Genomic DNA, 14,133 nt, shown 5'->3' on the forward strand with positions numbered 1-14,133 from the left:
AAGCTGTCGAGTGTTAAAGACTTCTTTTTTTTGTTATTATTCTTTCTCTTCTGAATTTCCTGTAACTGATTAGCCATCATTAGCCCAGCAGCTTCTCAGGTTTATCCTCGCTCTCAGTGTCTGTCTGAGATCTATTGGCTCCTGAGGTCTGAGTTCTAGTTTTTTCCAAGGTCAAGCCCCCTGGTGGGCCCTCTTGCTTGATCCTCTGCTGGAGGTTTCTTTACAAGTCTCAGGGCGCTGCTTCCACAGTCGTATACCGGTCTGGACTGGTTCCCCACTTAGGCTTTAGTTCCTGGCTGTGTTTGCCTCCACCCACGCCTTTGCTCAGCGGGCGCGCGCCCAGCGTCCACTCTCTGCTCCCGCGCGCTCAGATTTCGCGTGCGTTCTTGACTTAATGGGGTCCTAAGTCTTGCTGCTCTCAGGAACAGGTCCCGGAGCTGCCGATGACTCGATGGGTGCCCCAAACTTGCTCTATTTCTTTTTAGCTGGGTTCGGAGCTATAGGTGAGTGTGGAGGGGGTGGGGGTGGGGCAGTTGCTCAGCCCGTGATTGAGTGAGAGCCCTTTTTAGCCTGGAAATGTCTCGATTCCACGTACCTTCCACGCTGTGCCCTGTTGTGGGGTTCCTCCGTTCGTCTGGACTTGTTTTTATGTCCCCTTGAGGAGTTTTGTGTGTTTTGGTCAGGAGAGGTTAAGAGCTGCTTCTTACTCTGCCGCCATCTTAACCCGGAACCTGAATGTGCCTTCATATTGTTTTAATCATGTGAGCAGCAGTTCTTCTGGTTTTACTTTCCTTGTCTTTCATTACTTCAGACAAGAGCACACATTTCTTACTTCTTCATATTTGTTATTCTTACAGTTAAATAATAGTTTATTACATTGAAATTTATAACAAAATGCATTTTGAGATTTTATAAGCTCTTAGTGAAAATCTAAGATGCTAATAATAAGCTGCTGGAGTCCATGAATTGACTGGCTTTGTAACAAAGTAGTGTATTACATAAATTCTGTTATTTCCTGCCAATTGATAAAGGCTATAAGGGTGAAATATATTTTGTTGGGGGTGGCACCATTTGAGAGAAAATAGGGTCACAATTGATTTAAGGTTGGAAAAAAAGTATTAATTATTACTTTTGGAATGGCACTGTATTTTTTTTTTTAAACACTTACCAAGGCAGAAGGAGTGGTAAGGGCTAGGCAATGGGGGTTAAGTAACTTGCCCCAGGGTCACACAGCTGGGAAGTGTCTGGGGTCAGATTTGAGCCTAGGGACCTCCCTTCTCTAGACCTGGCTCACAATCCACTGAGCCATCCAGCTTCCCCCAGGCATTGTATTCTTAAAAGGAATTTTATTAATGCTTGGCTAAGTGGAATCTTTGCTATAATCTATGTTTACTACTGTGGATCTACTCTTATATATCACAATTCTTGAATAAATGGTTTGTCATTATAAGAATTATAAGAATACAATTGACTAAACCAGTTTTTTTGTTATTGCAGAGAGAGAACATCTGGGGACCTTTCTTAATCATTTCCCCTGCTTCTACCCTCAATAACTGGCATCAAGAGTTTTCCAGATTTGTTCCTAGATTTAAGGTAATAACATATTTTTCATGGATCCTAAAGAACTTGCTTATTTTCTATAGTTAATTATATCACATGACTTACTGACTTTACTACCAAAAATAGGGTGTGGTCCCCCCCAATTGTTTTTGTTTCCAAAGCACTGTATGTTTATTAATGGAATTGCTTTTGACCTCAAAGAGGAGGGTATGAATATTTCCTCCATGAATAGGAAACTTAAGAATCAAGCTGAGGGAATTGTTCTAGGGCTCACAGACTCTTATATTCCAGTGAGAGAAGATAATTCATAAAAAATGAAAAATGTTTGGTACTTTCTGGAGCTCATCTGAAGACCTCTGATTCTGCTGGCATAGAATGGAGTTTGATGTCTCTTCACCCAGGTCTTGTTTGGAACAGAGGTCAAAAAGTAGTCTGAGGCATCAGGGACTGTCAAATAATGCTTATTCCGCATTTCCAAACTCAGCTCTTTAGTGCAAGAAGACTTGTATAAACTGGTGTAGTGCAGAATAAGCAGAACCAGGAGAATGATTTACATGACCAGGGTTAGGCAAAGGAAGAACACTGCACAATTCAGGCCCTCATCCTAACCTCAAAAGCATTTGTGGGTGGATCCTAGGAATGAGATAAGGCAATTTAGATATGGCCATGCCTTGATTTGTTTTACTTTTTTTCTTAGAAGGAGAGATTCTGTTGTGATAGGAAGAGAGTGTCATTAGGACATGGCAATTATGTACAAAAGAAGGCATTAAGAAAAGAAGTAAAAAGATACTCCTTGTATCGGAAAAGGCAATTGTGAAAATATCCTTATTCATTTATTCATCTGGCTACTTTCTCAGCTCTATGAAAATCTTTAAGAATAATATACACATACCGAGGGCTCCTTGATGAAGGTATGAAGGGGGAACTGGCATGCTTCTGCAAATTATATTTTACAGCAGTCCAGATCTTTAATCTTTATAATTACATTATTAACTGAAAAGCACAGAAAATTCAAGATTCCACTCTGCTTATTTTTTATTGAAAACTTGTAAAAACTCTTGATTCATTAGTGAAAAAAAAACGCTGCCTTTAACAGCTGTATTCCAATAGTATTTCTCCCATTCACTGCTAAAATGTATAAGATTCTTTTGAATACATGGTAACAATGGCAAAACTTTGTGATACTTCAAACAAGAGAAATATGTTGCCAATCCATTTGACACTGTCATAGGAAGGATGTTTAAAGAAAATTCCCTATGGGTGTTGAGGTGTTCCAGATGCTGCCCTTTGCTTGTCACATTGTATTTGTTACATATAATCTGACCTGTTGTCTAGTCTTCGGAAAGTGATCCATATTCACACAAAAAGAGTTTCTCTATCCATAAAGAAAGGGAAAAACTAAAAGGATGATTTATTATCCAAACTATGATAAGCATACTGCAGATGCACAGTGAGTTGGATGGCCCAAATTGACTGAGATAAGAGAATAGACAACATGAATTGGGAAGGTGCCTTGTAACCTTAGACTTTTCCCTAAAATAAAGGATTATCTTAACACAAATGTTCTACAGTATGACTTTGAGTCATGGAATAACAATCTAAATAATTCAGTTTTTAGATTGTTTAAAGGGCAGTGAATGGAGAGATAGGTGATAGGCATATGTAGGCAGTAGCATATTTACCACAGACGAAGTATGCATAACAATCCATATAAAATATTATCAAAGAAATGTACCACCAGAAAAAAAGATGTGGTCTGTTCACTTAGTAAGTACAAGGGGCAATCATTGGCCATTCCATTTATTCCATTGCTATCAATACCATTTTAAAAGTCCTGGATATTAAGTCCTTAACATGTTGGTGGATCTCCTGTAGACTACTTATAGGAGAGATTAAATGAATTGCATAAGATGAAGCCAACATGAGTGAATTAAGTGATTACTATGTGCTAAGACACAAATATAAGGAAGCCAAATAGTCCCCTGTTTTCAGGATCCTTACATTTGAATGAAGGAAGACAGCACATAAAGGGGAGATAGAAAGTGGAGCAGGGGAAGCAGCTAGGTTGCACACAATGGTTAGAGCACCAGACCTGGAGTTGGGTTCAAATTTGACCTTAGACACTGCCTAACTGTGTGACCCTGAGCAAGTCACTTAATCCCAATTGCCCTTACTGCTCTTCTGTCTTAGAATTGATACTAAGACAGAAGATAAGGGTTTTTTTAAAAAAGAAAGGGAAGGGCAGGATCTTGCACAGAGCAATATGGTTTGAAAATGACAAAGAAGTGACATAAAAGCCTGATTCTGAGCATCATAATTCAAAAGTACACCTCTCCGATCCCAGAGTGATTCTGATGTCAGAACCCGCAGTTCCCCTCTAAGGGAGGGAGATGGGGATGTTGGCCCAGGTGCAGGTAGCATGGTTTGGAACTAGCCAGGAAGTGGTCTAGCATGAATGCATTGCAGCCTGCTGAACTGGATGGAGAAATAACCACATAATTGAGGTCATAGCTTCATTGAATTATATCAGGATAAGGTAAAGTAGCTGGAATGTCCTAAGAGCCATTTTTCTGTTCATTATACTTTTGAACTTCAAGTCTAAGAGCGAGGCCTTCTACTTTCTAGAAAACTTTGGTTTCATTCATAGAATTTTTTTTTGGTAAGGTATTATAAATAGTAGAGTATGAAGCATAAATTATATAAGTGCCACAACATATTAGCTATATGTGATATAGGAGTTAATATTTTTTTTGGGGGGGGGAACTTCACTTCTTAGAAAGCAGAACCTCTTTTATATTTTATGTGATACTGGGCATATTATAAATACTTAGTGAATGCTATTTAAGTCTTTATTTAAATATCTCTACCATGCTAATGAAGAGCTTTCAATTCTTCCTCTACTGTACAGTAGGTGGCAATGTTATACTATATTTAGTAATCTTGACATTAATCTGGTTCTCTACCTCTTTATTGCCTTAAATGACTTAGAACTGAAAGTAAGCCTTACATTTTATGTTCAGATTTTTCTAACTGATTTGCTTAAAGGTTTTTGGTTGTCATTTATCAAAGCCAATAAAGTGCTTGATACCTTAAAAAAAGAGAATTTAGAAGTGCTAGATAGAAGGTTTGAGTGGATTACATTTGTCTTATTCCATATTCTGAAGACGAGAATACCAGTACTCATAATCTCATTTATGATATTTCAGGTACTGCCATATTGGGGTAATCCTCATGATAGAAAAGTCATCAGAAAATTCTGGAGTCAGGTAACAGTCAAACTTACTCTCACTTATATATGCATTAGCTCTAATACACATTCAAAAAATTATAATATTTAAAATCTGAATATACATTTTTAGGCATTCAACAAAATAGGTTTACTTTTTTTCTGTGCTTTTGATCTGATTTTGGGATTAACCAGGGCTGGAACAATAGTAGTTTGGTTAGGATTAAGCAGAAACTTCTCTTTTTCAGTAGATGAGTTGAATACCATAATTTCTCACTTTGGTGGTAACCACTTTTAAAGCAATTAAATCTCATTTTTTTTATTTCATGTTGTCTTACTTGTTATAGAAGAACTGAGCTCCTAAAGTGAACCCTTCCCCTTTATGCCTCCACCCCTTTTAAAAGTTCTTTACTAACTTCGCTGCCATGGTGAGAATTCACCCTTTAAACCCACTATCTTATTATGGATTGTCAGATGTTTCTTTATTCTTTCATTTTTGTGTTTGCAGAAGACACTGTACACTCAGGATGCACCTTTCCATGTGGTGATCACCAGCTACCAGCTGGTGGTTCAGGATGTGAAGTACTTCCAGCGGGTAAAATGGCAATACATGGTATTGGACGAAGCCCAAGCTCTTAAGAGTAGTTCCAGGTAACAGGAGGAGTAGAAACTTATCCCTTATGGGGAGGTTCTTGGACTCAGACCCTCCACACACACCCCCTAACCCCCCCCCCCAAAAAAAAATCTGAAAACTTTCAGAATGTGACATTTCTTGGCTTGATACATAGCATGGAAAATGCATGTCGATAATGTGCTTTTTGTGACTTTTTCCTCCCTATTATGTATTTCTGTCTAATTTGTCTATTTTGACAATCAGTTCTTTTCCCATACAATGGTGCTCAAGGAGGTTTCTACACAGAAGTTTGGTTTTTGCCTTGCTTTCAGGATTGTCTGTTAGAGTTGAGAGAAGCAGCACTAAAGTAGGATGGAAAATTTAGTTAAAATCATATCTGAAGTTGTGTAGAAAAAAATCTTCTGTTGCCAGGAAGTCTGCCCAGGATTCTGAAAATACTAAATAATACTTAGATTATTTTTCTGTTTGATTTTAAAGAAACTAATGTTTAAGATGCAATGTTATCACAGTATTCACCCCTAAAGTCCAAAACCGGAAAGCACATAAAAACTTAGATTAATAGCAGTTCAGACGTTCCTGTGATAAGTCATAGCTATAACTTTTTAAAACTAGTATACTTACAAAATCTATAGTATTTTCTTGAATATTGCAAATTATTATTATCATTATTTAATATTATTTATAATTTTATTTAATTTATTAAGATTCTGGAATCAATTGAAAGGGTAATCTGCCTTTTTCAGAGACTGTCATATTGGCCTTTCCTTTTGGAAAAACAAGTTTGTAAATGTAAATACCACAGCATCGAACTGAGTACCTGAAAGGTTTCCCCAACAGTAGAAAATGAAACCTTCCTCACCTTCATGGCAGAGGTATAGAGGTCTAAAATTATTCAATGATGTCAATATTGTTAGGTGGTTAGTTATTTTTTCTTAAATGTCTTTCTTTGTCACAAAGGGCATTTCAGGCTGGGAGTTTTAGGGACTGTGATGTAAAGGCAAAAGGAACCAATAAAACGTTTTTAAAAATCACTTTAGGAAAATAAAAAATAAATTACTGTTTTGGCCAAAAACAGTCATTTATCACCCCCCCCCCCTTCCATTAACTGTGTCTCCAGATTAGTCAAAAAGCATCCTAAAAACATAATTAGAGCTATATCTCACACTATTTAGCAAACTTAATTCTAACCAATGAGAATTATTGAAGAAAGCTGGAAGAAACTAGAATAATATTTCACTTACAGATCCAGAAGTAAGTTTTTATTAAATGAATAGAAGATGTTTAGGAACAAGTAATATATACTTATTTAGAGGATATGAACTAGGTCTATGAGTTCTTTTGGTATAGGTAACTCCAAAGAGAGGAGATGCTTTTTATCAGTGAATAAGATTCAGAGAGCAAAGATGTCCAACCTGGCCTCAAGATTCCCAAGTGTGACCTAAAACTGATTAAAATGTAATTGAGAAATTCTAACAAAAGAAATGAAAATAGAATGGAACGTGGGTTATATTACATTTTAAAACTGCATTGTTATGTAGTGCATAAAAGTCCTCCCCATTGCTATTTGAGTTTGACTCTACTGGCCTTGGAGTATTGAGAATGAAGTGACTTACCAATAGGCAAATTAGTATGTACCGGAGGTGGGACTTGAGCTTTAGTTTTCCTGGCTTTGTAACCAACTTTTTCCTTTTTACACTGTAATTCTCTTGATTACATAAAAATTAAATTTTTTTAAATAGAAAAAATAGTACATAGATCAAGAACAAAAGAAAAATAAGGTGCTGACAATGGATTTACAGCAAATATAAGATTTAAAACCTTAGTCAAGGGCAAAGTTCAATCCCCAATGAAAAATGTACAAACCTGAATATGATGAGTTTTGACAAAGAAAAGTAAAAATGTAATTAACTATTTGGGAAAATGTTTATCCTAATTCAATGATGGGCAAACTTTTTAAAGAGGGGGCCAAAGGAAAGGAAATGCTCATCTGTCAGTCTGTTTCTAAGGCAACTCTTTCAAAGTTTCATTGTATTGTATCCTACTCATTGTATTCTTCAGATTAGGAATAATGTCCTGCTACGGGATAGAACATTTCAGGGGGCCACATCTGGCCTGTACCCCGTGGCCAGTAATTTGCTCGTCACTGCCCTAATTCATAAATAAAAAAGCCCAGTAGAACATTCCTGAGGATCTCTCAATCTAAATGATAAAAATCCTAACTCTCTTCTACACGTATACATTAGAGATACTTCGAACACCACCTGCTACAGATAAGTGCATACTGGTGCTGTTGTATATTAAGTAAGCCAGTATGTCTCATTGGAAGAAATGCAAAGAATTTCATTTAGTATTCAATCATAGGAAAAGAAAGACTTTTAAGTTTTTTCATGTCATCTTGTGGCCTAGGTTGTATGTCAGAGTGGTCAGTCCCTTTATAGTTTTTTTCTTATCATGCAATATTTATTGATATCTTTTGTTCAATGTTCAGTTCATTTCCCTTATCCCTTCCTTGATCTTATCCAGACAACCAGCCAGCCCTTATAAAAATTAAAAAAGAAATGGCGGCAGGTGGAAGAAGTTGAACAAAATTAACCCTATGTGTCATTCAAACATGATAGTATATGCTATGTCCCACATCCCTAGTTCTGTCCCTGAATCCGAATAGAAGAATGGAGGGAATCTATTTTCAGGGCTTTAGAGACATTTGGAACATCATCTAATCTGCCTCTGATAGTGTGCTTCATTCTAAGTCACTAGCTCTTACTAAAATTCATGAAACCTAGAAAGTAGACAATTGGTATTTTTAAAAGACCATAACAATCAGAAGATTATATTGACATGTTTTGTTTTGTTATTAAATATCTGAGTAGAATAACACAATGTAAATTTTATTGTACATGTTCCAGTAAAGAATTAGAAAATAGACCTAGTGCTTAAGTCTATGATTTTCTCTTTGGCAGTGTTCGGTGGAAGATCCTCTTGCAGTTCCAGTGTCGAAATCGGCTTCTCCTCACAGGAACCCCTATTCAGAACACTATGGCCGAGGTGGGCACCATGCAGGGGCCAAAAATGTCTGTCTTCATCAGATCTAGCATCTAAACATTGTGTGCCCACTGATAATCCCTTCACCCTGTAGACTTGTATGACTGAAAAATATCAAACACTTGAGAGTTAACCTTTTTCATAAAAGGAAATTGATCCCTTTCTACAGTAAATCAGAAGTGAGCAAAAGCTGGTGTTTGTTTTTTGTTTTTTTTGTTTTTTTTTTTAACCTGGAAATGTGGTCTGGTGCAGATAACTCTCCATATAACTCCTCCTCAGAGAGGGAAGCACACTTGGAAAAAAGCACATTGTGCTCTGTAATTAGATGAAGAATGCAAACTATCCACATGGTGCCTGTGAGCACTTAACAGACCTGGAAATGTTTGGTTAAAAAGCACCATTTCTTTGTTAATAGTTATTCTCTTCCATCTTACCCCTAGCTTTGGGCTTTGCTACATTTCATTATGCCAACATTATTTGATTCCCATGAAGAATTTAATGAGTGGTTTTCTAAGGACATTGAGAGCCATGCTGAGAACAAATCTGCCATTGATGAAAGTAAGTTATCACTTTAGATTTTCTCATTTTCCTTAATCATCCAATATAAGGAATATCATAGCATTTTCCTCCTTTAAATTGGGTTGTTGTGAAGAATCTTGTCCCAATGTAATAAAGAACCCATATAGTGTTTTTTGTCCTCCATGAGTTAATTGCCACATGTCTTAAATAGACAATATTTAAGGTCAAAGGTGGTAATGGTAGAATAGTTTATTTTTTCCTTTAACAACCTTTTAGAGTGTGGACAAAGTAGAGAAGGGGTGTGTGTGTGTGTGTCTTAAGATTTACAAAGTTTTTGTTTTTTATTTTCCCAGAAAAGACTATTATAAAATATATGCTTATTTCCCTTTTTATGTGAATTCTTGCCTGAATTTTTATAACTTAGAATTGTGTGTTGTTGAGGGTATGACTTGTCATTTCAGATCAGTTGTCTCGGTTACATATGATCTTGAAGCCATTTATGTTGAGGAGAATCAAGAAGGATGTGGAAAATGAGCTGTCAGACAAGGTGAGGGAAGAACATTTTGGGTCACCCTTGCCCCTCTCCTTCCATAGCTCTGCCCCTCTGCCTTGACTGATGCAGCTTTTTTTTACTTCTTAGCCAGCTCTTTCTCACAAATGATTCTCTTTTTCTGGGTCAAGAGGGCAAGGGTTTGGGGATGGGTAATTATCTTCAAATTTGTTTTATCTTCACTAGCTTATATTTTTCTGCTTTCATTTTCTTCATATTTATTTGGTATATATGCATATGTCTGTGTTGTTCTATAGCCCCCAACCCCTCCATTGTTATGAGGATTAAGTGAGATATTTGCAAAATGCTTAGTAAAGTGCCTGGCACATAGTAAGAACTGAATAAATGCTTATCCTCCACCTCCACCCCAAGCACATAGATGATTAATAAATGTTTTTTAAATTGATGGTCTTGTTTCATGGCGGCAGCAATGATGCTTTATTCCAAAAGAAAGGAATTGAAGTGGCCCCTCCTTTCCATTCCTCAGTGCTTATTGTGGCCATTTCTGGTGTCTCATTGCTGACTAGCCCCACAGCATCTACAAACAAATTAAACTAAGTAAAGAAAATAGAAATTAGCTAGGTGAAATTTTCCAGTAAAATATTTCACAAAAAGTGGAATCTCATCATACTACTGAAGCCCTGGTTTTCTTTGTGCCAATTTTTCCCTCTTCCAAATCATATTATACCCAAGTACTGATGAATTTTGACAAAAAGAATATAGGAACTGAAGAAAGTAGTTTTAATAGTGTTATTTTTAATATCTTTCTTTAAAAACAAAAAAATAACCTTTCTAGTATCCTATATCACAAAATTAGAATTGTAGTCTCTTCAAATGACTATTTCTTTATGGAGAATTCTGGTTTGAGTGTATGTGAAATTTTGTTCTGCTATTGATCTTTTAAGAAACAGGTTTTGTCTATATATTAAATTCCTTGTTGTTGTTTTTTTTTTTAGATTGAAATTTGGATGTATTGCCAACTGACCAGTAGACAGAAACTGCTATATCAAGCCCTGAAGAACAAAATCTCAATTGAGGATCTGTTGCAGTCCTCAATGGGCTCCACCCAGCAAGCACAGAATACCACCAGTAGCCTCATGAATCTGGTCATGCAATTCAGGAAGGTAAGGCCTGTCAATCTCCCCCAGAACTTTACCAGGTAATCTCACACTAAACTTAAAAGTACTTTATCAATAGAACATTGATTTATAAAACACTCAAGATTTGTGAAGTAGCTCTTGAAATTGAGCAGCACCCAAGTTCTAGTGCAGATAGAAAGCCTCGTGTGTATGACAAATATTTCACAGATCTAATAAAGAGTGCCAAAAAATAATGAATATAAGTGGTAGTCACTAAACAGTGAAGTTTTCCTTTTCCTGTTTACCAGAATAGTTGTTTTCAGCATGATGTGGCAACTTCATATTTGGGTATTTTTTAACTGACTCCTTAAAACATTTATTTATTTATTTGTTTGTTTGTTTTAGGGTGTTTGTAAGTCCTCGGAATTGTCCTAGATCATTGTATTGCTGCTGTAGAGAAGAAGTTCATTACATTTGATTGTGCCATAATGTATCAGTCTCTGTGTATAATGTTTTCCTGGTTCTGCTCCTTTCACTCTGCATCAATTCCTTAGAGGTCTTTCCAGTTCACATGGAATTCCTCCAGTTCATTATTCCTTTCAGCACAATAATATTCCATCACCATTAGATACCACAATTTGTTCAGCCATCCCCAATCAATGGAAAGCCCCTCATTTTCCAATTTTTTGCTACCACAAAGAGTGCAGCTATAAATATTTTTATACTTTTTTTCTTTATTATCTCTGAGGTACAAGCCCAGCAGTGGTATGGCTGGATCAATGGGCAGGCAGTCTTTTAAAGCCCTTTGGGCATAGTTCCAGATCACTTTCCAGAATGGTTGTATTTAACTGATTTCTCATTTCCCCTTTCAGGTGTGTAATCATCCAGAGCTCTTTGAACGGCAAGAGACATGGTCCCCATTTCATATCACTCTAAAGCCATACCAGATTTCCAAGTTTATTTACCGTCATGGACAGATCAGGGTCTTTAATCATTCACGAGACAGGTCAGCAAACAACAACCCCTTGTCAATCTACTTTTCTAGAATCTGGAGTTTACTGATTTCTTAATTCTTTTGGTTCAGGGTATGCCCATGAAACATGTTATGTATGTACAATGTAACGCAAATGGTGGCAAAATACTTTCTTGTCACTAAATAGGTATTTTCATTGTGTTCACAGACTAGCAATGGTACTTTCCACATGTTTTTTTCCTGTCCTGTAAGCACTATTTGACTTTCATTAAATAAATTTACTTTCTCTAGAGAATAGTAGTTGTACAGCGGTAGAGTGAAAGATTAAGTGATCATAGAACAAACATAAGCTACATGTCAGCATGTGTTGTCCACCATCACACTATGTAATAAAGAAGAATTGAGTGAAAAAAAAATTGAATTCATCATTCTCTTTTTCTTGATGTGTCTCAGAGAATAAAAGAAATGTATTTCCTGTGAGTGATTGAGGAAACATGCTATAAGGGAAAAAAATAGTGTATTGTTTACAAAAGCATTTATCTGTTTTAATTTACTGGAACCAAGACTTAACTATGTTGATTTGATAGGATTTGCTTTTCTATGACAACATTTGACTATTAATTTATCTAAAGTCATTGTGGATAACAAACCTAAGGTGTGGAATCCCTTTTTAACACAGATTGAAGTGGGCAGCTAGGTAACTCACTGGATAGACACCAGGTCTAGAAACAAGAGGTCTGGGTACAAATCTGGCCTCAGACATTTCCTAGCTGTGTGACCCTGGGCAAGTCTCTTAACCCTCATTGCCTAGCCCTTACCTCTCTTCTGCCTTGGAACCATTACACAGTATTGATTTTAAGATGGAATGTAAGTGTTTAAAAAATAAAACAAAAAAATGCATGTCGTAATATTTTAGGGTTTGGGCCTATGTTCTTCCAAAACATAGTTCAGGAACAAGACAAAAAGCTGTTCTTTCCTGATACAAAGTATATTTTCTTTGCTGAATGCATTTTTTATCCTTTTAATTTCATGTAATTTTTCCTGCTTGATGGAAGTAGGAAATTACTAAGTCTTAGTGCCTTAGGTTCCTGGAAGTGACCAGAGCCTAAAAATATTATAGTTTGAGAAACCTAAATTAGTTACCTAAAGTTGAGATTTCATATTTCATTTTAAACTCATTTGCTTTGTAGGTGGTTAAGAGTTCTTCTTTCGCCATTTGCACCAGACCATATCCAGCAGTCTCTCTTCCACCGGAAGGGTAGGTATTTTGGTGTTGGATATGAAGGCATTTGAAAGGTTTCTCAGTATATTAGCTGTTTTGTTTAGTGTTATGAAAAAGTTAAACTTCTCTGTAGAGGAGCTTTGGCTCAGCTTCTTAGCATACAGTTGCCCTGTTTGAGTATCCTACATAGAAAGCCAGGTTTGGAAATTGAAGGTCTTGGGTTCAAATTTGGCCTCAGATACTTCCCAGTTTTGTCATCCTGGGCAAATTTTTTAAGCCCAGTTGCCTGCTCTTCTGGCTTAGTACCAATATATTGATTCTAAGACAGAAAGTAAGGATTTATAAACTAACAGTTATGTGATCTTAATTGAGAGGTAAAATAAGTTGTCCTAGTCATTTCTTGATTTATCAGCATAACTTTGTTGTTGACTGCTTTAGTAGCATTCTGTCTTGAATGAAGTCAATCAATTTCCCTTGGAAAGATTAAACTTTTCATTACTTCTATGAAATTTAAAAATTTTATCCCATGGGTTCCAATCTGGCCTCAGATGCTTCCTAGCTGTATGATCCTGGGCACGTCAGTTAAACCCAGTTGTACCTTCCTTACCTAACTGTTCTTAGAATTGATATTAGTATTGGTTCTAAAATAGAAAGTAAGGGTTTAAAAAAACTTAGCCCCTCTCCATCATGAGATACCTTCCAATAAAAAGCCAGACTGAAATTTCTGTAATAGGAATAAAATCTTAACTACCATGTTTGTTCAAATATAGGCCATGATTTTCCTAAAATCTGATTTGCATAAAACCTGAATGTGGCCTCCCTCCCAGCCCTTTTTGTTGGTCAGTATCTCTTGGTGAAAGACAACCAGTGTTGTTGGTGATAACCTTACAAGAATGTCCTAATTCCCAGGATCCAAATTTTTATAAGACAACTCAATGCAGTTTACCTCACATTTTCAACTTAACAGTGGGATTAACATTTCCATTTCGTTTCTCCAGGTGTTAATGAAGAAAGCTGTTTCTCTTTCCTTCGATTTATTGATGTGTCACCCGCTGAGATGGCAAACCTCATGCTTCAGGGACTTTTGGCAAGGTAAGCAAAACTTGTCTGTCTGGTGAAAAGTGAATTGGAAGATTGCTTGGTAGAAAAATGGTATAATTATAATTCATGTAAAAATGATGTCTATACCCAATATTATTTTCTTGGACCTCCCATATTTGTTATGTTTAAAAAAATAAGCAGCTGACATGAAAATAGAAAATAATCACATACATCTTCAAATGTACATCCTTCACAAGTGAGATGTGTGCATATCTGACAAATGATGT

The 14,133-nt window shown here is 36.4% G+C and overlaps 1 protein-coding gene across 1 annotated transcript in view; it reads left to right on the forward strand.

Moving 5' to 3' along the window:
- Window positions 1-14,133, forward strand: part of INO80 (INO80 complex ATPase subunit) — a 106,295-nt gene that overhangs the window by 26,053 nt on the left and 66,109 nt on the right. The window contains exons 13-22 of the mRNA XM_044665120.1: window positions 1,498-1,593; window positions 4,767-4,826; window positions 5,295-5,437; window positions 8,381-8,465; window positions 8,903-9,020; window positions 9,443-9,528; window positions 10,488-10,655; window positions 11,483-11,616; window positions 12,774-12,841; window positions 13,804-13,897. Coding sequence (XP_044521055.1) covers window positions 1,498-1,593; window positions 4,767-4,826; window positions 5,295-5,437; window positions 8,381-8,465; window positions 8,903-9,020; window positions 9,443-9,528; window positions 10,488-10,655; window positions 11,483-11,616; window positions 12,774-12,841; window positions 13,804-13,897 — 1,052 coding nt within the window. The remainder of the gene's footprint in view (window positions 1-1,497; window positions 1,594-4,766; window positions 4,827-5,294; window positions 5,438-8,380; window positions 8,466-8,902; window positions 9,021-9,442; window positions 9,529-10,487; window positions 10,656-11,482; window positions 11,617-12,773; window positions 12,842-13,803; window positions 13,898-14,133) is intronic.

The sequence above is a fragment of the Gracilinanus agilis genome, chromosome 2 (assembly GCF_016433145.1).
Source record: "Gracilinanus agilis isolate LMUSP501 chromosome 2, AgileGrace, whole genome shotgun sequence".
In the NCBI taxonomy this organism is placed as follows: domain Eukaryota; kingdom Metazoa; phylum Chordata; class Mammalia; order Didelphimorphia; family Didelphidae; genus Gracilinanus; species Gracilinanus agilis.